This window comes from Petromyzon marinus, chromosome 47 (genome assembly GCF_048934315.1).
Source record: "Petromyzon marinus isolate PM22_M1 ecotype Great Lakes invasive population chromosome 47, UKy_Petmar_22M1.pri1.0, whole genome shotgun sequence".
In the NCBI taxonomy this organism is placed as follows: domain Eukaryota; kingdom Metazoa; phylum Chordata; class Hyperoartia; order Petromyzontiformes; family Petromyzontidae; genus Petromyzon; species Petromyzon marinus.
In genome coordinates this window covers 7,962,776-7,987,544 of record NC_133713.1, presented here as the reverse complement: position 1 = coordinate 7,987,544, position 24,769 = coordinate 7,962,776, and the positions used below count along the sequence as shown (strand labels likewise).

The 24,769-nt window shown below is 50.5% G+C and overlaps 1 protein-coding gene across 3 annotated transcripts in view; it reads right to left on the bottom strand.

Annotated features, from left to right (window-relative positions):
• The window catches only part of LOC116952458 (uncharacterized), a 103,522-nt gene extending 91,191 nt beyond the window's left edge, over positions 1–12,331 (bottom strand). The window contains exon 1 of one of the 3 annotated variants that reach the window (XM_032971825.2): positions 8,027–12,331. In XM_032971825.2, the coding sequence (XP_032827716.2) occupies positions 8,027–10,908 (2,882 nt within the window). In that variant the 5' untranslated portion in view covers positions 10,909–12,331. The remainder of the gene's footprint in view (positions 1–8,026) is intronic. The other 2 variants (XM_032971822.2, XM_032971823.2) reach the window with 2 other exon arrangements.
• Positions 12,332–24,769: the final 12,438 nt, after the last annotated feature.

Sequence of the window (24,769 nt, the reverse complement as noted above, 5' to 3'; positions counted from 1 at the left end):
CGACTCGTAGTAATATAGTTACAATTATTCACCCAGGAATATTCACTGAATCTGGACAAACTGGAGTACCCAAGCCAAAGGACACAGGATGAAAGACTACACACACTGTCGCCTCCATCGTGGCCACCCTCCAGCCGAGGCATACAACGCACCTGCTATTCCCAAGCAGACGCACATCCAAATACTAACCAAACAATCCTAGGCTTGAAATCTGACGACATTGGGCATGATCAAAGCAATACGGTCATCGGAAGTGTGCAGTGTAACATATCGAACATGCCGCAAAATGCAACACTTGTTACGTAAGAGCTCCAGAGTTTCACACCAGAACCTGTTCCGCCAGGTGGCTGTGTTAAGTGAAAGGTGGTCCTCGTGTGACCGGTTAAGGCGAAACCGCGTGCACAGGCGTTTCATCTTCCGTCCGCAGAAAGGTTGGAAGGCTGTTGTCTTTTTGTTGTTGTTGGGCCTGCCTCACCCTTAATGCCCCAGGGGGTAAAATGCCCCCATGCACTTGTCTGCTCATCTCAAAGTAAGTACACGATTCGGCATGTGGCGTCGGTAAAGCTTCCATCTGCAACGCCTTGAGCGGAGGGGGGGGGAGTGTAGCGCACTCAAGAAAGGTTTTTCACTTGGTCGGGAACCCGTGAGTGATCACCGACTGCACCCATTTCCACAAAAAGCCCTCTTGCCGATTGTGAGCACGCCATAACATCACGGCACTGAGTCAAGCAGCGGCAGGATACAAGGGCCAGCAGCAGCACGCTAGGGCCACGAATCAAACGTCTCAACGTCACGAAATTGTTCGGCATAACCACCAAGCGGGGTGGTGGCATGGGCCCAGGGTAGCGCGTTCAGCCGCTCGCTGCGGAGGGTTTGCACCGCGAATCTGGCCGGCCACACTGGTTATTACTGCGAGCGTTTCGACCTTAAAAATCCACGCCGTCTGCTTCAGAATAGGGATTATGCATGTCTGTTGGGACTTCATTCGCACCGTACGTAGCCAACCGTGCGGGGATCGGAGGTTTCTGGAAATAACCCCCGAATTAATTTGGAAACTAGTTCTCAGACTGAGACAACCCTCCACGGTACCCTACATTTCCTAGAAGTCTGTAGAAGAGACGGCCGTGTCAATAGGTGACTCTTGGCCCCAGGGGTGGAGCTTACTCAGAACTCTAACCCTTTGCCAGAATCATCTTTTAGTAACATCACCTGACAAAACATTAGGAACACACCAACAATTCAGCGCAATACGAGACGTCCTTCGTCAGAGCAAACACAGGAACATGCGAAGTCCAGTTGGCTATGTAAACACATTTGTTCGAACTGGTATTTGCCCCCATCAGAAGCAGTACTTATTCAATACTGTACACGTAATAGGGTAGAGCGGCGACGCAGTGGTTCGCACGCTCTCCTACCAATCAAGCGAACAGAGTTCACTTCCCGACCATGGCGAATATAAGTGGCGAGAGCGATGTCCGAACCGGCTCCCGCGCCCCCACCACTCCCCTTGCCATTTAGCACTATCAGATTAATCATCTTGGTGAAGTATGGTCAAAACGCCCCACGACCACCGCGGCATGGGGGACTGCCTTTAACTGGCGGCGGAAGGACAAAGGGGTGACGAATAAAATGCTGAAATGCGAAACGTCTTAATCACGCTTGTTGGAACAGCTTGTGTCTTTGGCCCACTATCTCCGGCGGGGGGAGCCTGTTCTGCTAGAACTACGAGATACAAAGTTTGCTCGGCGGTTTGCGCTTTTTCTCGTGCTTGCCGGTCACGCGCAGATCTGCTCCGAGGTTTCACTGTTGCTCGACTTCGCCACATTTTGCCGCCGAGTGGCACAAAAGCCTATCCAGACCAGCTGAACACCGAAAAATAAGCAAATCGGCATTGCTAATTTGCCGCAGCAGCGTCGGTAGGTTGGCTGGCCATTGCATCACGACCAACGGCGCGTCACGAAGGCTCTGTTTAAAGACCAGGGCGCTGCACACTATGCCCCGTTACTATCCAGCTATCGAATCCTGCTGTTAATTCTTAAATAAACTCGAAACTATACAGCGAGCAGGGCTTAGGGAGAAGCAAATATTTATGGAGTCGATCCACACCTCGCAGGTTAAATTTCGGGTCCGGTCCACAACTTATTACGAGCTGTCGTGTATATGTGTGGCCTACGTTTGGGGTTCTCACCCCGTTCCCCCACACTGCTACATTCTCACTCGAAGCACACAAAGTCCCCACCCCAAATGAAATCTTTATGACCGCAAAAAGAGCAACACAATTCGAGGTGTATCCCTATGGACATTGTTTAGAAAAAGGCGTTGTCCCAACATTCAAAGCACGACCATCCTGTCACTTTGAAGAGGCTCGTGCTTGTAAGTTCTTCGTAAAGAAATTAAAGATCTGTCCACTGGGCGTTTATAATTTGCAGTCCCCAGGTACCGTCACAGTTATATTATTCAAGAATAAATCCTCTATCTATGCAACACTGCATTGAATGTAGAACCTATAGAAGCTACAGGGGTCATGATCAACAATAACACACAACATTCCAACGATTTTAAATAATTCTTAAGCACAATTCGACGCGTGTATCATGAACGAGTGTAAGAATCTATTTAATCGAATTAAGAGATGGATCGTTACAGGCCCAATGCTACGTGGCGAGCAGTAGACATCAGTGCAGCATAATCCAATGCAATACTATACGTCTATGCCTTCACCAACCTAAAATGATCAGCATGGTGAAGTTTGGCGAAATAATCGCCACGACCACAGCAGGCATAGAGATGCGTTCACGCAGCAGCCGATAGACACTACACCTACTAATCCCGATATCCATTATATACAACCCTCCAGGCCTCTTTGTTCTTGTATCGACATGCCGCTCAAAGCCATAAACGTAAAATTAAGATTACGCATTGCTGATGTTTAAGTCAAGTGCCACTTTTGTCTTTACCCGCCGGCGGAATAGGGCTTCTGTCTAATTCCTGTGGATGACAGGGGAAAAAAAGAAACCTTGCACCTACAATAAGTGATTTACTGTCAGACCTGCTTGAAGGCAGCCATAAAATCAAAGCCAGGCCGAGCACAGCGAGGGAGCATTAGGGCGGCAGACGTGCCGGGAAAACTGCACGTATCCTTTGCCACGTGCTTCATGGCATCAAGGCCTGCTTTGACTCACAGAAAGGTGGGGGGGGGAGAGGAGACGGGGTGGGCGGCGCCAACCGTTGCTCCCTTCCCTGCGTACGCCAATCAGAGAGGACGAGCGAGGCCTCGCGGAGGACGAGCGAGGCCTCGCGGAGGACGAGCGAGGCCTCGCGGAGGACGAGCGAGGCCTCGCGGAGCGACCTAGTCACCCGTCGTCGTTCTACCGCCTTGCTTCGAAAGCCGCGGCGCGACAGCGGGCGCCGTAAACAATACAATCGGCTCGTTGGGTGAAAATCCATCCTCCAGGGCTGGTGGCACACCTCGGCGATCAGCTGCATTAAAATACATTTATTACTTACGTGCGGACAAGAGCGGGTTTTTTTTGCTGCTCGTGCATAAGAGTCAATTATTTACAATGAACGAAAAACGTTCAGGTAATTTATCGCGGAAATTACATCAATGCCGGGCTACGTGCGCAGTAAAGGGCAATGCGGCAAATTCCATTGTGGTACTCCTTAGTGCATGCCTCCACATCTACAATGTCCAACACGTGCTGGCAAAAAATAATCACTTGTTGTACCGAATTGTGGCAATGAAGCGTGACCATTCATCAAATCTCTGGGGGGAGGGGGGGGTGTTAGAGGGGGAGTAAGGTGCTGAATTGTTACATGCCACCTCAGCAGGAAGGCCAACTGCGTGTGAGCGACGGTGGGAACAAGTGGAGGAGGAGGAGGAGGAGGGTCGCAACCCGCATGCTCTCTTCTAAGCTCAAGAGGCCTATAATCCCAAGGGAGGGCGGGGTGGACTCACTGTTAAGGTCTCCACGGCCCAAAGCCTTTCCATCACATGATTACAATGACACATCCTGCCAGCATAAACACGAGCAAGAGGGAGTCGGTACATTTCTTAAGGGACATTTGCCCACTTCCTATTAACTAACCGGGTGGCTCACCGGTTAGAGCAAGTGACTCGCAATCTAAAGGTTGCAAGGTCATGTCATTCCCTACGGGGGTCAATAAAGCGAGTACCAATTTGGGTATGGAGAGACATATGACGTACGTATGTTGTACTTCTTTACGCACTGCACGTAGCCAACCGTGCTAATCGGAGGAAGAGACTGAACTAAACACAAAAAGCAGCTCTAAAGAAATTAGTTTTCAATCAAAATTTAAATGTGCATAGCTCCAGTGGCTTATTAATATTGGACAGTGGTTGTCATATGGATAGACTACATCGCACCATAGAAATGTGGAATTTTCACCCCTGGCTCAGGGCTGTAAATAGAAGATAAGTACCAATGCCTAAATGCTAATGTGAACAAGAAATCACTCAGAGTTTAACATTAAGCACCCCCCCCCCACCCAATCCTTCAAAATTATACCAATTGTCAAGAATTTATTATGATTTTTGTTACATTGTCGAGAATGTCTAGCAAAGGTCCATTAACATACAAGAATAAAATCAGTAATTGATTCTTACGACGCGCAATTGTATGCCTTCATCTTGAGCATACGAATCGATTTTAAACCGACGAACTGAAGCGTCGTCACAGGCCAATGTCCCGCCGTGATGGCGGCAAGTTACCCGCGTTACCAAAGCCGGGGCCGCCTCACAGCGTCTACATTTGATGGCGTGAAATGTTTGCGCGTGCGTGCGCAAGGAAGGGGGGGCCGGTGGGTGGGATGGGAGGTGGGGGGGGCGACAGGCGAACGGGCGCTAGCGCCACATGAAGCGGCTCGAGTTGCATTCCTGCCGGGCGTTTCGGTGGCGCCGCCGCTCTGCACACGCGCGCGCATGGGGGGGGGGGGGGAGGGACACGCGTGTGTGTGCCCCCCCCCCCCGGCTACCCCCCAAATTGAGCAGCTCGACACCTGCCAAACGACTTAATCCGGCGAAACAAAATGTAGAGCAAATATAAAATGAGCACAACTGCGCAGCCGCTGAGGGATGAATGCATGGGGGGGGGGGGCAACTGACGTCAGCTGTGCGCACGTGACCCACCTCGAGACAAAGCGCTGTGCTCGGCTACATTTAACGTTAAACAATTTAAGCCAGAGAATTTACAAATGCCGGCGAGTAGACTGGCTCTGTGCTGCTAGGATTTTCGGAGCGACGGCATTGGCGGCGGCGGCGGCGGCAGAGAGAATGGGCAGCGACGTCACCCCGATCGGCGCGCAAGCTGCTCCGGGACAAAGCGGTGCACAGCTGCAAGCCGCCACGCTCGGCGTTAAGCGACCAAATGTGCCGCGGAATAACTTTTGGCACAGCTTGAGGTGTGGGCATGCAGATCAGCAAATTACACGTACATCCGTCCAAGCTGTGGTTTTTCCAAGGGGGCTTGGCGGCTTCGTCCGAATGCATGTGGCCGATCTCGAATGAAGGGTCGAGCTCTGGCACAAAGTTAGATGTGGCGAGCTGCCCCAGAATTGACCCGGTGGGGTGGGGAGGTGGCGGTATAAGTCGTATTTTCACTATAATGACACATTCCTCCAAGACAAAAAAACCATCTGGTTAAACCCGTGTGCAAAACATATATATCAAAGCTGAGCGGCAGGTTTCCGTGACCAAATTGACCTCTTTGTGCTGATCAAAACATTATGTTCTCACAAACCAGAACCAGGATCTTATTTCAAGCTGAAAAAGCAAGAGGTGGATGGAAGGCGTGTGGTGGTGGTGGTGGAAGTGGTAGGGGCGGGAGGGTAACATAACAGGTAATCATTTCAGGCTCGGTCAACTTAGAAGAGGACACTCACTGGGTAAAGCATCTGCAGTCAAGCCAAAGTAGCAGGGAAGGGGCAACGCATGCTGAGAGGCACAAGGCTAGGCAAGGCCCTTCCCAATGCCAAACAACACCTTGAAAACCGGCATGAACGTCTCAGCGTGGGTCACCCAAAAGTTTGATATGTGGCAACAGGGGGTGGGGAAGGGGGGGGGCAGCTATGCAACCCACTCACTTGTCCACCTGCTAATTGTTTAGTTAGCACCGCTCGTGCTGTTTTCTCTGGCCCGCAGGAGCAAGTTTTCAAATTCTTCCTTGCCCTGCGCGTCTTAGGCAGACGGGCGCTTTGCAAGTCGACAGGTGGAAACGTATCGAGTGTTCAGCAATACTTAAATCTTTGCCACTTGCCGACGGACGTTATTTCCAGCCCACGTTCGTGCTTGAAATTTGATTATGGTGGATGTAATTACAATATTTATTACTTCGGTTTAAACGCTAAGGGTGTACCAAGCATTGGGTCGCTGCATTTTGCACCGAGGTCTTCATTCAGGCTTCGTATTGCTTTCAGGGTTTTCCTGGTTTGTTCCATATTCGACCCATTATATTTTGATTTGCTTCATGTGTTATTGTATTGGCTTTGTAACTTCAGGTCGACTTCAAAACTTCTAGCACCATCCGTCATTTAAATGACAGTTACGATCAATTTACAACCACCACCGTCTACCGTTAAGATGCCCTAGAGATTAAAAGGACTTAATAAATGAAGCCGAATGCGCAAAGCTTAAATTTTCAAGTGCATGGCAAAACATTGGTGAAAAATCAGAAAAGCATGTTAAGTACTTCGGTTTTATATCCTGAAGAGGAATATCTTTCCAAGGTCAATAAAACCAATACTGTATTACTTCAAGCAAAGAAATAGTATTATATGAATCTATTTTTTTATTTACTTGCAAAGTGTTATTTTTCAATGCAGCTATGAGACTGACTGTATTTACAGTGTACCTTTAACTCATGTACCGAGAAGGAAGTGGCGGCTCTTTAACTTTCCACTGCCAGCCCATGCTAAACCAACATGACAAGTCCCCTAAAAGTGGCCTGTTAGTAACAACACTTGCAGTGTAAAAAGCTTTGGGGAAAAAAAAGTGTCCTAAAGAAATGACCTTCAGCTCCTGCCCATCTTCTGTCGGAGAAGTGTTGACCAAAGGTTGAGGTTGGAAGCTCTAGCTCTGCTCACTTGCCCGAAATTTGCCAAATCACCATCACAATGCTGCTTTGCTCCCCACCCGAGTCGCTAATAGCTGACTATATATCTTTAATCTTAAACTAGACCATTCACAATGACTTTAAAAGTTTACTCCGAATTCAGACGTGGAAATTCGGTTCATTGGGAAGACAGAAGCGTGCACAAATGCAAGCGCACTGGTCACACCGTCCAAGAAAATTAAACGCTCCCATGCGGCCAGAGGGGGTTACCACCTGCCTGACACGCCAACCATTGATTCACGTGCCTCTTGCGGGAAATACGCAGCCGACAGCAAAATTTCTCCCTCGTGGCACAAGAAGGCTGCGCAAACTATGGAAGACATTTTTGGCTGCCGTGCACGCACAAAGCGCGACCTAAAAAAAAATAATCAAGTTTTGTCCAACTTGAATTTTAAATCTACGGTGCCACACAACACGCTCATCACTTCGCGACGGTTTCATACCGCAGTCTGGCCAATAGACGTTGGTTGGCTCTCTCTGAAGATTAATTCACTCTCCGCGTGTTTTCCGAACTGTCGTCACACTTAAAGCTCGTTGATCCACTTTAAATTAAAAAAATACGCATTATACAAGGAGCTCTAAATCACACATTGCAACGAGGATGAAATACCAGTGACACCGCGCACGAAGCCTAATGCGATGTTGCATCACGAAACCACTTACACACTTTCCACTCTCTATGCCAAGAAATTATACCTTTACACAGCAGCTGTTACATCCAAGTCTGGAAAAGACTTGGCTGTACACAGTATACAGACTGAGAGACGCTTAATGGCCATAGCAAAAGTTGGAGATGCAGGCGAACAATTGACACGGCGGAGGGCAGATGAAAACGGTGCACACATTAAACCGCGTGCACACTGGCAACCCGCGAGCACGCTTGCGAGCGTGGTTACCTCTCTTCCTCCGACTCCAGCAGGCCCTGCGTGGCGCCGACGGCCATGGGCAGCAGCTGCGGGATGACAGGAATTCCTCCGGCGAAGCCCTCGCCGTGCACCTCCCCGTGGGCGGCCGCTCCCGACGGATCCTCCGGGTGGCCGCCGGGCAGCTGGTGTTGTGTCTGCGCAACGCTGTACGCCAGAGAGAGCAGCGCCTGGCTCTGCTGGTGACTCAGCTGCTGCTGCCCGTGCTGGAGCAGTAAGGAAGCGGCCGCTTGTGGGAGGAAACTGCCGCCGTATCCGCCGAGATCGCCACCGAGGGTGAGAGGATGCTGCAAGCCGACTGGTAGGGGCTGAGGAGCGGCGCCGCCGATGGGGGCACCCGATGCGAGACCCGACACCGGCAGGATCTGCTGCAGGGGCATCAGCCCGTGTGGCTGCTGCTGTGGTGGTGGCTGTACAGCCAGCTGCGCATGCTGCTGTTGCTGCGGTTGAAGCACGGGGCCTGGCGGCCCCACTGGTTGGGACGCCTGCGGCTGCTGCATTGACTGTTGATCCGGGAGCATGGGAGGCTGCTGCTGCTGCTGCTGCTGGAAAGCAGGCTGGCTCAGGGCCTGTTGCTGCTGTTCTGACAGCACATGTGCTTGCATTGGTGGCTGCTGAGAGAAAGCTTGCTGTGGTGTCATAGGCTGAGCCTGCTGTGTCAATGGCTGCTGCTGCTGAAAGTTGTGCTGGTTGATGGCCTGCTGTTGTTCCGACAGCCCATGTGTAGGCATTGACTGCTGAGGAAAAGCTTGCTGTGCTATTGGATGGGGTGTCTGCTGTTGGAAAAGCTGCTGGCTCGTAGCTTGCTGCTGCTGTACCAGAGATGGAGACTGAGGTGGCTGCTGTGGCATCATGGGATTCTGCTGCACCACTTGAGGGGACTGTGGAGGATTATGCTGCGGAAGCTGCTGTGCTAGCTGCTGCCCGACCATCATCACTGGTGGCTGCTGTCCAACTTGTTGCGGCTGCTGGGATTGCTGTCCTACCTGCAGTGCCTGCTGTCCCATTTGGGTCTGCTGGCCCTTTTGCTGTGCCTGGGCTCCCATCTGAGCCTGCTGTCCTCCTGGTTGCTGCTGCTGTTGGCCTAACTGAGGCTGCATTGAAGCTTGCCCCATCTGCTGAGCTTGCTGTCCTATTGGCTGCGGCTGTTGCATCACCTGCTGCTGCTGTTGCTGTCCCAAAAGTGTTTGCTGGCCGAGTGGTTGTCCTGGCTGAGGCTGCTGGTGGGTCACCTGAGACGCCACTGACCCCTGATGCGCAATGTACGATTGCTGAGTCGCAGCCGCATTGTGAATCACTTGATGGGCTATGGACTGGGCCGGCTGTCCCAATGCTTGCGGCTGGGGCACAGCCGGTGTGGATTGTGGGTGCTGCCCACCGAGCTGCGAGGAGGCCATGGTGGCCGCTTTCCCTTCACCGGTCTGCGCAGGCCCCGGCATCTGGGCCACCGTTAGTGGCCCCTGAGTCAAAGCACTGCCCCCCATCGCCTGACCCTGCGGCTGCACACCCATCTGCTGCTGCCCGGCATAGCTCATTTGCTGCGGCTGCTGTGATGGTTGCGGCTGAGCGGAAGCACTCACCACCTGCTGCACGCCCACGGTTTGTATCGAACCCTGCCCTCCCGCCGATTGCACAAAAGCATTCACATTTGACAGCTGCTGCTGCTGCTGCTGGATATTGTGCCCTACGGTGTTGCCCTGCTGCTTGTTGAACGCCGCGGGCACGCCCGAATTCACCGCGTTAATACCGCCCTGCTGAGATCCGTAATCCAACGAATTCACGCGTGCCAGCGCGGCGCCGCTGGCGGCATCGACCGCGTTGTAGGACGCGGCAACTAGTGTCGGGGCGCCGCTCTCCTTCATAGAGTCGTTCACATTATTCCTGGCGGCCGCCGCAGCCGCAACTGAAGCTGCTGCAACAGCAGCAGAAGCGGCGGCGGCGGACGCATCAGCCGCTAACGAGGCGCTCTCTTTTTCGTAATATTCAGTGCAAGTCCAGCGACCCTTTTTGTAGGGCTCGGTGGTGGTGTCCAGCTTCACTACGCGGAAGCGCGAACTGCACACAGGTAGATGATGGTGGTGGTGATGGTGGGGCGGATGCGGCTGCTGCTGCTGCTGCAGGGGGTTGGAGGGAGCTACCTGCGAGGAGGGCGCAGTGGCCACGGAGACGGGAGCCGGCGCCATCGCCTGCGCCGCCGGGGGAGGAGTAGCAGGAGGCACCGCCGCCGCTCTGGGAGACGCCACTCCGGGCTGAGCTGGAGCCGAGAACGCGGCCGCCACAGCGGGGCCCGCGACCGTTTGGCTCGAGGGGGGCGCCGCCGCTGTCGATGCCGCCGCTGGGGAGGGGGCGAGCCGAGGCGGCGCGGTGAGGTTGGCGGCCGCGCCGTGCCCTTGAGCGGCGGCGTTGGCGGGCCCGAGGTGCGGGCCCCCGTTGACCATGAAGACGCCGCCCTGCGCGTGCACGGGGGTGAGCGCCGGCGTGTCCACGCCCTCGCCCACGTTGTTGAGCGTCTCCTCCGAGGAGCTGCGCTCGTAGGCGCCCGGCTCGAAGTCGGCGTTGCGCGAGCCGTCCAGGATCTCCGACGAGATGTCCTCGGTGCGCGACTCGTCCAGGTCGTCGTAGCTCTCCGTGTCCTCGGCCACGCTGTTGGGCTGAGCGGCCGTGACGCTCGTGATCTGGAAGCCGCTCTTCTTCTTGGTGGGCATGTGCAGGCTCTGAGAGCTCGGCTGCTGCTGCTGCTGTTGCTGCTGATGCACATGCTGCTGCGGATGCTGAGGACCCGGCACCGAGCCTCCCCCCTCGTCCAGCCCGCCCGTGCTGAGGCTGCCTCTCCGCGGCACCGACGGGTGCGCCATCTTCTGTGGTCACAGTGCGGAGGGGAGTGCGAGAGAGACGCGCGAGACCCCCGCCGGATGGGCGTGTGGGTGGGCGAGCGAGCGAGCGAGCTGGCCTGTCTTGATTAGCCAGATAATAAAGGGCTGGTTGGCCGAGCTTGACTTAATGGGCTCGCCCAGACTTATGTCCGGGATGAAGTGCTAGCCGGCCAAGCCGGACTGTCTTGCTCTCTATATATCCAGGATGGTTGTCCAAGCCAGAAGGGCTGGCTGTCCGTGCTCTCTCCGGGATAGCTTGTAAGGCTTGTCGCTCAGGCTAGTCGGGTCACGAGGGCTGCCTCACCCCTAAACAGGAGACCGCCCTCTATCTGTCGCGCTCCCCGGGCTATGTAGACGTGGGCGAGCAGGACTTGCCTGCGCTTTTTATCGGTATGGTCTTGTCCCAGATAGAGTCCGCTAGGACTGACTGTCCCCGCACTGTCTCCCCTAGGGATATATCCCGGCTGGTACAGTATAAGCACCGACTCTCCACCCTCTCTGCGGGCTAGACGGGCTGCCTGCCTGCCTGCCTGGCTGCGTCTGGCTCCAGGATAGACGGCCGGACTGACTGGCTGGCTTCCCCGCCGCCTCTCGCTCCCTCACCGGCGCGGCCCCCCCCCTCTCCCCTCCTCCCTCCCCCCGCCGTGTGCCTCCCTCAGGCGGCGCGGCGCCCCACCAGCACCACCACCACCATCGTCATCTTCTTCATCATCGTCGCGCCGGCCGCCGCGTGCCTCTCCCGACGCTTGCTGGAGGAGTCGCGGGGGGTGGGGGGGTGTCCCCCCGTCGCTCCCTGCGTCTCCTCACCCCCGCGTCTTCTCGCCCCCGGTGTCGCTCCTCCTCCCCGCGTCTCCCTCCTCCTTCTCCCACCCCTCCGGGTGGCTCCTCAACCCCGGCGTCTCCCTCCTCCTCCTCCTCTGCCCGCCGCGTCTCTGACACCGCGGGAGCCGCAAGCCTCCTCCTCCGCCTCCGCCGCTACCAAAGATGGCGACGACTGAGGGCGCGGTGCACGCCGGGAGAGGAGGGAGGCCCCCGCATGGGCGGCCTCGGCGGTGCCTGCGCCGCGCGGGGCCGCGTTGCCAGCCTCTGGAGGGTTTCCCTCTCACTCACGCGAGCAGAATGAATGAATGATGACAATTTTAACGTTTATTATGCTCAAGGCGGGGGGCTTTGCCCCGTGTAAGGAACGCCGGAACGGGAATCGACGCATTTTTTCACGATTTGATTCTCGAGTACACGGGAATCGGCCGTTTTTTTTTGACGATACGAAGCTTGATCCATGCTTGATCCATGCTCGAACACATAGGCACGTGTATTCATTCGGCTGCCCATTGACGCTGATTGGCTTTCTTCCACATGAACATAATTGATCATTCATTCTGTCCCAGATTCATTTTATTCCGTTACACGACTCAGAATATTTATCCATAATAGGGGGGGGGTGGGGGGGAGGGGGGTTTGGGTTAGATCATCGAAATATATAAATGTGTGGTTAAATCTGCCACCACCCGACACAGCCAATTAGTAAGGTTTGTCATGGAAGCAGAACGCGCCAAATTGCTCAAGAAGGGCTCACAAGTGATGCCATCACAGCTACCCCTCTATTGAAGAAAGGAAATGGGAGGATTTCTCCACAAATCTGGCTGTCGCCTGATGAAGCTCGTTATAATTACTGGCAAAACGTCGTACTCAGACTGTAAAGGCTTTGCTCTCCAACACACCGGTGTGCTGTGCTAGTGTAACGAGCGACTTCCGCAACACGTCGTGTAAAGGGTACTTATTTCTCACACCGGGCACAACACAGGCCAACCTTATTCTTCTCACTCTGAGTACAACACTTTGATATGAACGTCTCTACTGGCTACACGCACAGCCGATCACTCGGCGTGGTCCCACCGCCCTCACTCGGCCACGCCGCTGGCTGGCGGCGTGACGAGGACGGCGATGGAAACCCCCGCAGGAGAGCTTCCACGTGGCCGGACGACGGAGAGAGATGACGGCGAGCAGCGACGCAGCCAGGATCTAGGAATCCACAGGCGAACCCTGAGCCCGCTCCCCCTTATATCCCCCACAGGCGCGGCTAGGCCCCGCCTCTGGCCACGCCCTCTCGTGGAACCTTCGAGCACGTTCCCGGAGCATCTCGGCCAATCACACCAGTTAACCTTTGCCCCAGATACCTCTCTCCCTCTCCGATTGGATGTTCCCTTAACCGTGCCTGTACCCGTGCTTCCCTTTCCCAGCCAGCAGGTGTCATCATGTCATTACACGAGTAACGAATTGGCATGTTCTGTTCACGTGATAATCCTTACTAATTGGCTGTCGGGTGGTGGCGGATTTAACGACACATTTATACATTTAAACGATCTAACCTAACAAACAAAAAACCTGTATTATGGATACTGGTCGCGAAAGCCTACGTGTTAAACAGAATACATGTGTGCGTGTTTAGTTATCGTACAATCCAGATTGTAAGATGCACTTCATAGTTCACTAGGATATGCGTTCACAAGGAGGGGCAGGGGTCGACAACCACAATGGGGCTCTTAAAGGGCCTGCATCGTGACGTTATGCCACTCTTGAAATATTCGAGGGTTTTTTTTATTTGTACCGAATTCGAAACAAGTGGTCCTTGTTGTTGTTACTTTGGTTGCGTACTCCTGACCCTGGATGGAACCTCGCTCGTTTCACGGGGGTGTCGGTTCACGCCAACTGTGGTGGAAAGTAAAACGAAGAGCAGTGCGTCTTATAGTTCGGTAGATGCACGCGTGCTGTTGTGCGTAGTTTGGTGCAGCTGCTGGTGTTTTTCTGCTCTTTATTGTGGGCGCACAAGCACATTTAACAAATAACTCAACACATTCGTCAACAACACTGTTTGGCCTTAAAATAAAACATATTTTATTACTACTATAATGAGCCAAGAATGTCTGTTTGTGTGTAACGCGCATGACGTCACTCCACATGCCACACCCCCCCCGTCATTAATATTCATGAGCGCGTGACGTCACTCCACATGCCGCACCCCCCCCCCCCCCCCCCATCATTAATATTCATGAGCGGGTGTATTTTTTGACTCACGCAGAAGAAGGTCGAGCGGAAATAAAAAAAATCGCAAATTCGCCTTAAGTTTCACATTTCTTTCTTGAAAGGGACTCTAATAAATAATTATACGCAGCAACAAAGTGCATTTGGTGTCTTTATTTATTTCTTCAGCACTTTAGACAAAAGGTAAGTCTAATTTATGCTTCTACATTATGCTAAAATAGACATTTCTCGGTGATTTTCCAGATATTGTATAGATTTTCTATTTATTTCAACCCCAGCGGCTGAAAGCAGAAGAGAATAAAGTATCATAGCAGTGAATTTTAACAAATTGAAGGTCAGTTATATACAGTGCTAGTGTTATGACGTAGTTTTGTGCAAGATTCACTGCCATTAATGCAGTGCTACAGTGAAATGCAGTGAAGTGTTTGATGACATACTTTTGTGCAAGATTCACTGCCATTAAATTTACACAAGATACAATTATACAATTCTCAAATTTTTCCTAAATATTGCAGCTTCCGTCCTAGGTCGGGCAAAGAAGCTAGTACTGTATATATTGATATGCGAGAGAGATCGAGTGGATGATAATAATGTAATGTAATACTGCACTTCTGTATACCATGGGGCCTGATGACAATTACTAATCTTAAACGCGTTTTCTGATCACGTCCGTTTTTTAAACATGCACATGAATCGTTTGGCAGCTGATGAGTAATATACAAAAGCCTGTAACTACTAGGTTATTAATAGGTAACAATGGCAGCTGGTAGGTGAACTTACTAAATCCCCTTATTCGAAGTAATATAGAAGCCGCTTCGCCATGCATTTTGAGTAAGATCGCGGATAATAGGAATAATCAGGCCGCGAATAATGAGGCTTTGCGGACCCTACAGCTGCCGCGAATAAGATGATCTCTGTATACTATCCTGTATGTGAAATGTAAATTACGCTGGTGGGACTCTAATTAACTTCGAACCCAGTCCAGTTTGCTGCTTGAACAAATGCTGTCGAGAGCCCTTGGTGCAGAAGGCCGATAAGGTTGATTGTACTTTGCGTGTTATTTCTGTTTCTGTGCGCAGAGATATAGCGTACTGATTTTATTATCGACGTGTTCCCCATCATCCTGGTGATGCATCGTAAAGAGCAAGCACACATTTATTGTTTGTGTTGTAGGGTGCTTTAAAAATATACTTAAATCACCAAGATAAATGTTCGCACAAAGTATTGTATAATGTATATACATTAAGAGTGTAACGTTATTCGATTCGTTAATGACTATAGATGATTTATTAATCTGATTGTGTGCGTGAAATGAGTTCACTTGAGCCCTCCAGCGACTAGAAGCCGCTCAAATAAAGATTCTTGAACCGTGAACCTGAATTGACAATCCATCGAATCGCGATTAAAGTTAATCATTAGATCCCCAATCTAGTCCCTGTTAATTCCTTCCATTTTAATCATGCGCCAGACCTATGCAGTCATGGGTGGAGTTTGCCTGGGGGGGGGGGGCGCACGGGGAGGAGGCAATAGTTTACAATTAAAAATAAATTAATTACATGCACCTGCGATTCATGTGAGGAACAAAGCGAACCCCATGCCCCCCCCCCAAATATATAGAAGTCAAACTCCGTCTCAGCCTGTAGCGTAACGACAACGTTCCAAGCCGGTTTTTTTTATTTTAGTAAATGCAGTCGTAAAATACTCATAATTGTTAACTCGGTGTAAGCGTTTCCAGATGGTTTTTTTTTAAAGAGGCCGTGGAGGTTATATATTTTTTGCGGTGGAGAAACGAACGCGGCGTGACATCAGCGGTGTGGGCCGGACTGCTCAACTGCCATGGGCACGTTGGGCCCTCTCCGAAAGGGGCCACTTAGATATCGTCCGGAAGCATTCTTTGTTTAAAATTCACGTTTGGGAAACATTTTTGAGCGTTCAACTGGAGGATTTTCTCCCCAAAATCTGACACCACCGTGCCGAGACTCCGAATCACGTAACAGGACAACACTCGCCTCTCCACTCCCTTCTCTGGGCAGCAAAGTCGAGGGAACGCCTTGTGGCGACAGCGAGTAATGTGAGTTATTTCCTTTCGAAGGCTTGACAACGGAGCCACCAGTCGCCCTCCCCACCCCCTGCGTGAGAGTCAAGGATAGAAGAGTGGGTCGGTCCGTGCAGTGACTGGCGCTAAAGATGAGCGGAGTAAGCAAACACTCAATGTCCCAGGTTGCTCAAGGGCACCCAATGTTGTATGTACCGTATGTACGCTGAACCTCTTTCGCATCGTACGTAGCCAACCGTGCTAATCGGAGGTGCGTTAGGAACAAGCAGGCGTTGCACCAAATATTTGCAAAGTACATCAATATGATTATCATCTCACCGTTTTCTATCGCTATATCTCAATCTTATATTGCTCATCTCACGATATCTCTCTGCAGTCTGCATCTCTCTTAGAAGCTGTGCAACTCTTTATTTGTATATCTTCCATCACTACGTTTCTGTATTGTACCTCTCGTCTCTCTATATGTTTTGTCAACATCTCATATCACTACATCTCTCTGCATTTTACATCGTTCATCTAACCTTTATAACTCCTCTGTTTACATTTCTTGCACCGCTACAGTTTTACATTGAAACTCTCATCTCACTACATCTCTTATCTTTGTCTACGTCTCATCTCACAACATCTACGTCGGTCTACACCTCTTCTGCCATATCAGTGCATGTATCTCTATTCCCTACAGCAGAGTTTCCCAACCTGGGGGTTTGCAGACCACGAGTGGTCTCGCAAGGCCATCGGAAGAGGAACTGTTGCAGATACTGCGATTTAAATTTCATAAATCGGGAAGCATCAGCCTTTCAATTCATGTTAGTTAAGCAAGCGCAAGTTAATCGTTTTGTATGGCTCAATAATTTTAATTTGACGGATTATTTTGTAAATTGAATTTGTTTTGTTATTGGTGAGCAATGGTCGGAGATATTGTTTTGAGGTTTGGCAGTGGCCAGCGGCCCACAGGGGTTGCACACCGCTGCTCTACACACCCTAGTGTCATCGCCATAGGAGTTTGTACATTGACAAGGCGGGGGGATGGGCTACCAAAATATTATTCCAGCTGAGGGCGCACAATTGACCAGTAACCACCACTGGTTCCGTCAATTCAGGTACGATGGTGGGCTGTCATGGGTCTGGCCCACCCACCATCATAGAATACTTCTTCACAGGGTCACGACCTCCCTTTATGGAACATAAACCGGGCACATAAAACACAATGGACGGAGGTGTGGGCAATGGTCACGGGGGAAGGATTTTTGCAGGCCACAATCCCTTTTAAAATGACATTAAGGCAGGCTTACGGTTTGCAAGAAATCTCTCTTAAAAAATGAAATGCTGTCCCTGCAACACGATCCGTCTAAAGCGTGCCATGAAGTCACGGTTACATTCTCCAGAGATGGACGTGAAATGCAGGTGGCTAGACTATATGCAGTGTGGATGTATGGCTGCCACCGGTTATTTGTTTTAACGAAATCTCCGGCACGATGACGCATTAAATGACTGCACTTGAAAGTCATATGTTCAAACAATTAGGTGTTTAGGACATAGGAGGGAGCACGAAAGCTACTTAAAGAGTGAATATAGTGCTGAGAAGACCCATCTGAAATATATACTGGCCATACTAATTACATTATGTACAAGTGGCAACGCTATGCGCAGTGCAGTGAAGACAACTATTTTTTAAACATGGGACATGACAGGAGTTTCATGGGTTAGATCGCTGAGCTGGCATCGCTGAGGGCCTGGGTTCGAATCCATACAGCCGCCTCTAATTAAACTGGGTCCTCAATTGTAGCGAGTTTATAGTCTCAGCCCGGTCACCAATGACCGTACAAAAACACATCACGTTAAATTTGACTCTGCACTTAATTTGGCTAAATTCCAGCTATGAAGATTAAAATATAATTTTGACTCGCAGGATAAATCTCACTCTCATTTGCGTGATAACAGTTGCTTCCAACTATGTGGACCAGAGATCACTACAATGTAGCTCTATGATATCCACTTTCGTGGGCTGTTCTCTATGACGAAGGGTTACGCGGCCCTGAAAACTATTAAAATGGATGCCTAATCTCGTGACATAATGTCAATAGCACATTCAATGATTGCTACGGCTGACATCAGTGGCGAGCGATATCCGAACCGGTCCTACCCCAACATGCACTGACCAGCGTGGAGTATGGTCAGGCAACCTTTGTGAGTGACAACGCACAGGGACACCTTCATCCAGCAGTGGATTAACAAAAGGTGTAACGCTATATCTATGATTTATATAATGCATCAGCCAAAATAAGGAACAAACTTGCAAGGACGTTCACCGTGAAGATGGAGTGGATAAAACCAACGTTTGCGCAGGAACTGTATGGATTGTTTGATCTTAACATCACGATAAATGTTGACGACTTGGGGAAGGCATTCATGCGGCAGTGGATAGATCATGGCTGATGATGAAAGTAAATTCATATGCCAAAAAACGAGTTTCTCACTTGCAATAGTGGAAGGTGGGCGAATATGAAGTCGGGTGTTTGTCAAGTACATGCCTGGATTGGGTGAGACGCTGCTGCAGGAGAGATTATTCGATTGAAAATTGCGTGGCCTATCCTTGAACAGTGGTGTCTGCCAGGGAGTTGAATATCCAGGCCCGCTTGCCAGCGGCATTCTGCCCTACAAGCGTCGAGGGAAGATTCAAAAGAAAGGAGCAGATATGACAGTGGGCAACGAGGAGTCTTGTGAGCGCTGAAAACGCTTCTTGAATTTGTGTCTGGCCTCTTTCTCCGTTCAAGCCATCGCTTCAAAATGTAGACATTTTATTTTTCCCTTCAAGTGTGTTATATATTGGCAAACGTACAATGGGAGTACAGAAACCCCCTCCAAGCAAAGATCAGCAATTTCATCTTTTTAACTTCAGGCGAACCTGGAACGCATTTTCTCGAATGCGTTATTTATTGTTACACAACCCCCTGCACTCAATTCCAAGTTAACCAGAACAACATTAGGAACAGCTGGGCCCTGATGCAGAACACACCCAGCTGCGAGGAGCAGTGGCAGCGACCCCCCCCCTCCCCGTGCAGCCACACGACTGAGTGAAATAACAATAAATAACGGGAAATAATCAAATAATGATATGGCGGCGGCGGCGGCGGTGGCGTCATTCCTCATTCGTGGGGCGGAGGGAGTCGTGTTTTGATTCCCAACTGGCATCACGGCGAGGGGCGTGGCGGGTCATGACCTGAAATCGCGAGGCGGGGGTTTTCGTGGTTGCGTTTGGCTGGGGCTTGCCACGGTGATGGTGACGATGGTTGTTGCTCCACGTTTCGGAATATTGGAATTGTTTGTCGTTGTTGCGGTGACGTGGAATTAACAAGGGCGATTCTTCACTCGCGCCCTCCCAAGCCCCCCCCAACTCCACCACCAAATTCCTTTCCGAGTAAAGCTTTGGACAAAAAAATCGATGTGTTGCTTGCTCACTATAAATGTATTAACAATGTTCTCCAAATCCACAGATAAAATGCAACTTATTGGAATTTGGGCTCGTCGTTATCAGTCCATGATCAATCCACTGCTGGATGAATGTCTCCCCAAGTCATCGCCATCACTCACAGTCTTGCGACGCGCTCCTGCACACACGTCAATAGCGTAGCTCCATTTGTGCAGAAACTGGGTTATATTAGTAGAGTAAAACCTTGGATTGCGAGTATAATTCGTTCCGGAAACGTGTTTGTAATCCAAAGCACTCGTACATCAAAACACTCGTATATCAGTTGTGATCACGTGACGCTCGGCAGACAAAGCGTATACGTACACTACTCGTATTGCAAGACCCTCGCTCGTTATCAAATTAATATTTTAAAAATTTGCTTGTCTTGCAAAACACTCGCAGACCAAGTTACTCGCAATCCAAGGTTTTTACTGTACTTTTTTTAAAATGAACATTTAAATGTTAATTTACAATTCATGGTTTTTCGATTTTTTTTTACATTGTTTAACGTTTATGGTGGATATTAGGAGTGGGGATCCCAGGTTCTCCCTTGGCAAAAAAAAATAACAACCACATTTGATGTCGTACGTACGCGGTTTGGGTATCGTACGTTTCGTCCACGCGGTTGTGAATGTCGCATGAGGCCACCGCGCGTATTTGAATGTTTAAACAGGGCCCGCGTATTTGAATGTTTAAACAGGGCCCGCGTATTTGAATGTTTAAACAGGGCACCCCCCCCCCCCTTCTGCCCACTGCGTCGCCACCACCGAAATGTCGTGGGGCAGTTCATGGGGCTGAAAACACTGGCCTAGGCCTCTCCACCCATGGTTTATGTGTCTAGTGCACAGCTGCATTTTTTTATCCCCTTCCGCTACGGGCACGAGAGCACAGCCACAAACATAAAAAAAACCCGCGTCGCTTCGCAGGCGCTGTGAATTATTACGATTATATAGCTCCATCGTGCTACTCCAAGCGCCTCTTCCGATACAACCTACGCCTTGGCGGTGGCCTGGTTTAGCCTTTCTCCACGAATAATAGATGCGCAAAGATTGCTTATCAACGTACACGCCAGACTATGTATATAAACGCACACACGCGCGTGCAGTATTTGCAGTAAACATTGATCAGCTTCCTTATGAATTGATCATTTTAGAAATCGCTGAGTAGAGGGGTCCCATCATTGATTTTAAAACGCAGTCGAGTTGTAATCTGAATGATACAGTGCAAGGGTTGAAAGTTATACACTTTGCGACGAATATGTAGTGTACTGCTTCACCATAATCAGCCAATCCCCCAGCTGGATGTAAACTTTACCTGGTAAAATAAACAGTTACATGTTTTTGGAATGATTTGCTTAGATTTCCGATACAATGCGCTCCTATCGTGTTTTGTATTCTTTGTTGTAACGTTCTGACCCCTTGCCGGACATCTGCGAACAAGAGCTTGGCATGTTCTGTTTACGTAACAAACCTTACTAATTGGCTGTGTCGGGTGGTGGCGGGTTTAACGACACATTTATATATTTACGCGATCTAACCCCCTACCCCCCCTTTAAAAAACACGTATTATGGAAGAGCTTTATAGGTCATCGGATTACTCCTTCAGTATAAATTACAAGATTCGGATTCTCAAGCCCCCGCCCCCCTCCCGGTGAGCCCATGGTCGTTTCTCGCGAGCAGTCCTCAGACGCCGGCGATCCACCTGGAGCAGCTGAACGTGGAGCCGATTCCACCATCGCTCCACCTGTTTTACCTCGGCGATTGGAAGTGCATTGAATGTCGACAATTAAAGGGCGCCGTTTGCACATCGCGGCGAAGGTTCGTGGTGGTTTCACTCGCATTTGCGAAACTCCCAAATTCGTTTTAGCTGCAAAGCGTCCAGGATTTTGTATGGCGGGAGAGAAAAGAATATAGGACCATGAACTCTCGCGTGCGTAGATATTTAGCCTTTCGTATGCACAGCTTTCCTCTGGATGTTTCAGTTTCCTCCAAACTCGTAAAATGCTCCTTAAAGTTTGAATCGCCCAAATAACCCCACGGAAGACCACGTCGAGGAAAATCTCACGACAAGGTGATAATGCCATTGCTATTAGCATTACGATAATCAGATGAGAGTCACATATGCCTCATGAAAAATAAAGAATGTGAGAGCACACTTCTTAATTGCTGAACTACTGACGTAAGCACAATTTTCACCAACATAAAGTGGAAATGGGCCTAAACTAGGGCTTACTTTCAGCCGCAGCTGTCTGTGGCTCCAGAAAATATAAACCCCTCCACCACCGCCACCACCTGAGGGGCTGTGACTTCGGGGATCCTGGGAAATTCTACGAGAAATTAAGTTATGGGTCAAACTACCGAACTAATAATCAAATGATTGATGAGTTTGTGTGACGTATTATCTAGTTTTGCATCCCTAAATCTGACGGAGAGGGTACGAAGCCTATAAATATCTGGCAGTTCACTACCATTGGTTCAAGCAAGCCTGACTGCTGACGAGACACTGATGTGAAACACTGGTTTGGAGTTTTGTTGGATTAAGCGAGTGTTGCCGAGATTATGCATTCCCTGAAGGCGGTGAGGCTAACGCGATTGTTTTTTTTACGTCGAGGAACGGGCATGGGAAGGAGGCGAATCGTCTGCTTGTTTTACTTCGTGGCTAACACGCTCTACACTGACGTTCATGGCGAATGCGTGTTGTGTATTACTGACTGAAAGTAGTAGCGTCTCATTTGCCTCGCCTCCTGTGGAAGGAGCTTCTTTGAAAGGCTGCCGACCCCTGCTCTAAACGCGCGACGTCGATTCTAAATGTAGAGCGGAAAACCGCAGGACAAAGAGAAAAATCCAGACGCCCACGTGGAGCGAGAGCGAGACATGCAAACTCCAAATATACAGGCATCAGGGTTGGGATCGAACTCACGACCTCCCACATACCAGGTAGTTAACATCTCGCCAGAGATCTACGGACGGTCCAACCGCAGCCCTTGCGCTAAGCTTTTAAGATTCGCTAAGGTCACAGGAGCACCCGAAGTTTGAGCAGACATTTAGGCTCTGGCGCAAAGAATAAACTCCAGATGGAGAAGCTCGTGAACCAATCGATCGCGGAAAGTCGAAGAGTGTCTTGGGCGCGCGATTAGAAGGGACAAGAGGCAACGATGGAGAAATTGATCAACCCGTGGAAATGTCAGAGGGAAATAAGTTCGAGGTCGTCCTAAACTTTTTTCGGTGGCCGAATGACGAAGTCGAGAAGATTCCTGGAGAAAAGAAGAAACAAATCCCACCCCCCCCCCCCCTTGGAGATATTGAAGGAGTGGGGAATGCCCAGAGAGCGTGAGAACTGGGAAATATCTGCCCAGAAGATATTCGAACGGTCGGTAACAATAATAATTTAAATTTATGAAGCACCTATCAACAATCGTTCTCCGGGCGCTGACGACCTCCATCCAACGCAGGCATTGTCATGTGAAGATGTGGTCGCCTGCAGTGGGTGTCTACGTGTTTATAAAATAAGACTGCTTCCCATTTGTTATGATTTGCAGTAAAAAAAAAAAATTCATAATTGTATTGCAATAATGGAATTAACATCGTGTTAAGAGAAACAGAATTACCTTTTTTGGAAAACGTATTGCACAATCCTTTGTCAGGTGACGTCAAATTCATTATCACGACAAAATTGGCTTCTAGAGCCACACTACAAATTCCGTTTTTATTATTCACAATTTTATTCCAATCATTTGTGCAATCATGGTCATATTGTGTCCCCCTCCTGATAGAGAATGGTCCGCAGATGGAGATTTTGTAGAACTACTTATGAGATCCCTTCAAGTGAGCCCTGCCACACAGCGACGTTCTTCACATGGCAAGTCGAACCGTTATTTGAAAGAAAAAAAAATTCTGGCTGGAATTTCGCCAAATTCAACGGACGAAAAACGCGACACTTACGGCCACGAGTTGTATTCGTGTGCGGTTATTGGCCGACTGGGCTTAAGGACCGCGCCAACTCGCTCCACTCGAGAAGCCAACATCCTAGCGGCGTCGGTGGCGACTCAAAAGTGTCCCTCCAACAGCCCCATGTCACCCGCGCCTACCGCGGGGCGTGCGGTGACCTCACGGTCCACACGCGGCCCAATAAACCCCCCCTCCCCCCCGCAAAAGCGGCAGACGCAATGACTACAACGCATGCACACGCGGACACACACACACAACTCGACGGCCATTACAAGCGCCGCCTCATCCGTTATCAATTACCGGCTGTGTTTACAAGAGCGCCATGTCACGCTCCGTCGCCGACAGACTCGCTCGCTCGAGCCTCGTGTGGATGGGTGGCTGAGCCGTTCGCGACATTTGGGGCTCTGCGGCGGCAAACGTGAAAGGCGCGTGCCGCGTGTCCTGAGATGACCCCGTCTGGTTCTCGAGCCCCCTCCCCTGCTCATTCCCCATCCCACCGCTGCATTCACCCCTCCCTCGCTCGACACCCTCCCTCCCTCCCCCACCCCATCCCATCCCAACAGCTCCCTTCCCACCCTGCCTCTCTCACCACCCTCTCCATGGCTCCCCATCTCTCCCCCTCCCACCACCCTCTTCATCTCTCCCCTCCCACCACCCTCTCCATCTCCCCAGCACCCTCTCCATGCCTCCCCATCTCTCCCTTTCCATGCCTCCCCATCTCTCTCACCATTATCTCCATGGCTCCCCCCATCTCTTCCCACCACCGCGCATCTCGCTGCCATTGCGCGGCTAACTCGGATTCTGCATTCCCACTTCACTCTCCCTCGGTCTCTCCCTTCTCCCCCTCCCTGCCGCTCTCCGCCGATCCGTCTCTCGCTCCCTCGTGCTGGCTGAGCGCGGCTTGCATGACGCAGTTATATTCAATGTCTGCACACAGGCGCATCACCGCAACACGTGCACACGACCCGGTGTCACCGAGTTGTTTGCACTGAGATTTGCGTGGGTTTTTGCTTTTATTTTCAATGTATAATATTTATTTAATTTTTTTTTAATTTAATTTTATTGTCTTTTATTTTAATTGTATTTCCTATCTACGTGACTTTATCGAAAGAACCAAGAATATTTGTGCGTATATATATATATTTTTTAATGTATTGTATGAACAATGAATCCCGATTTTATCTTCGGCTAAATCCCCAACTGCAGAGGCTGTGGGCTGCCTCTGTGCGCAACTCGCCGGGGAAACAAATAATACCGACTGGACCGCCACGTCGAGAGGCCGTTGAAGGAGATGGAGGAGCCACTGCCACTGGCTGCTGGCAGCGGTGC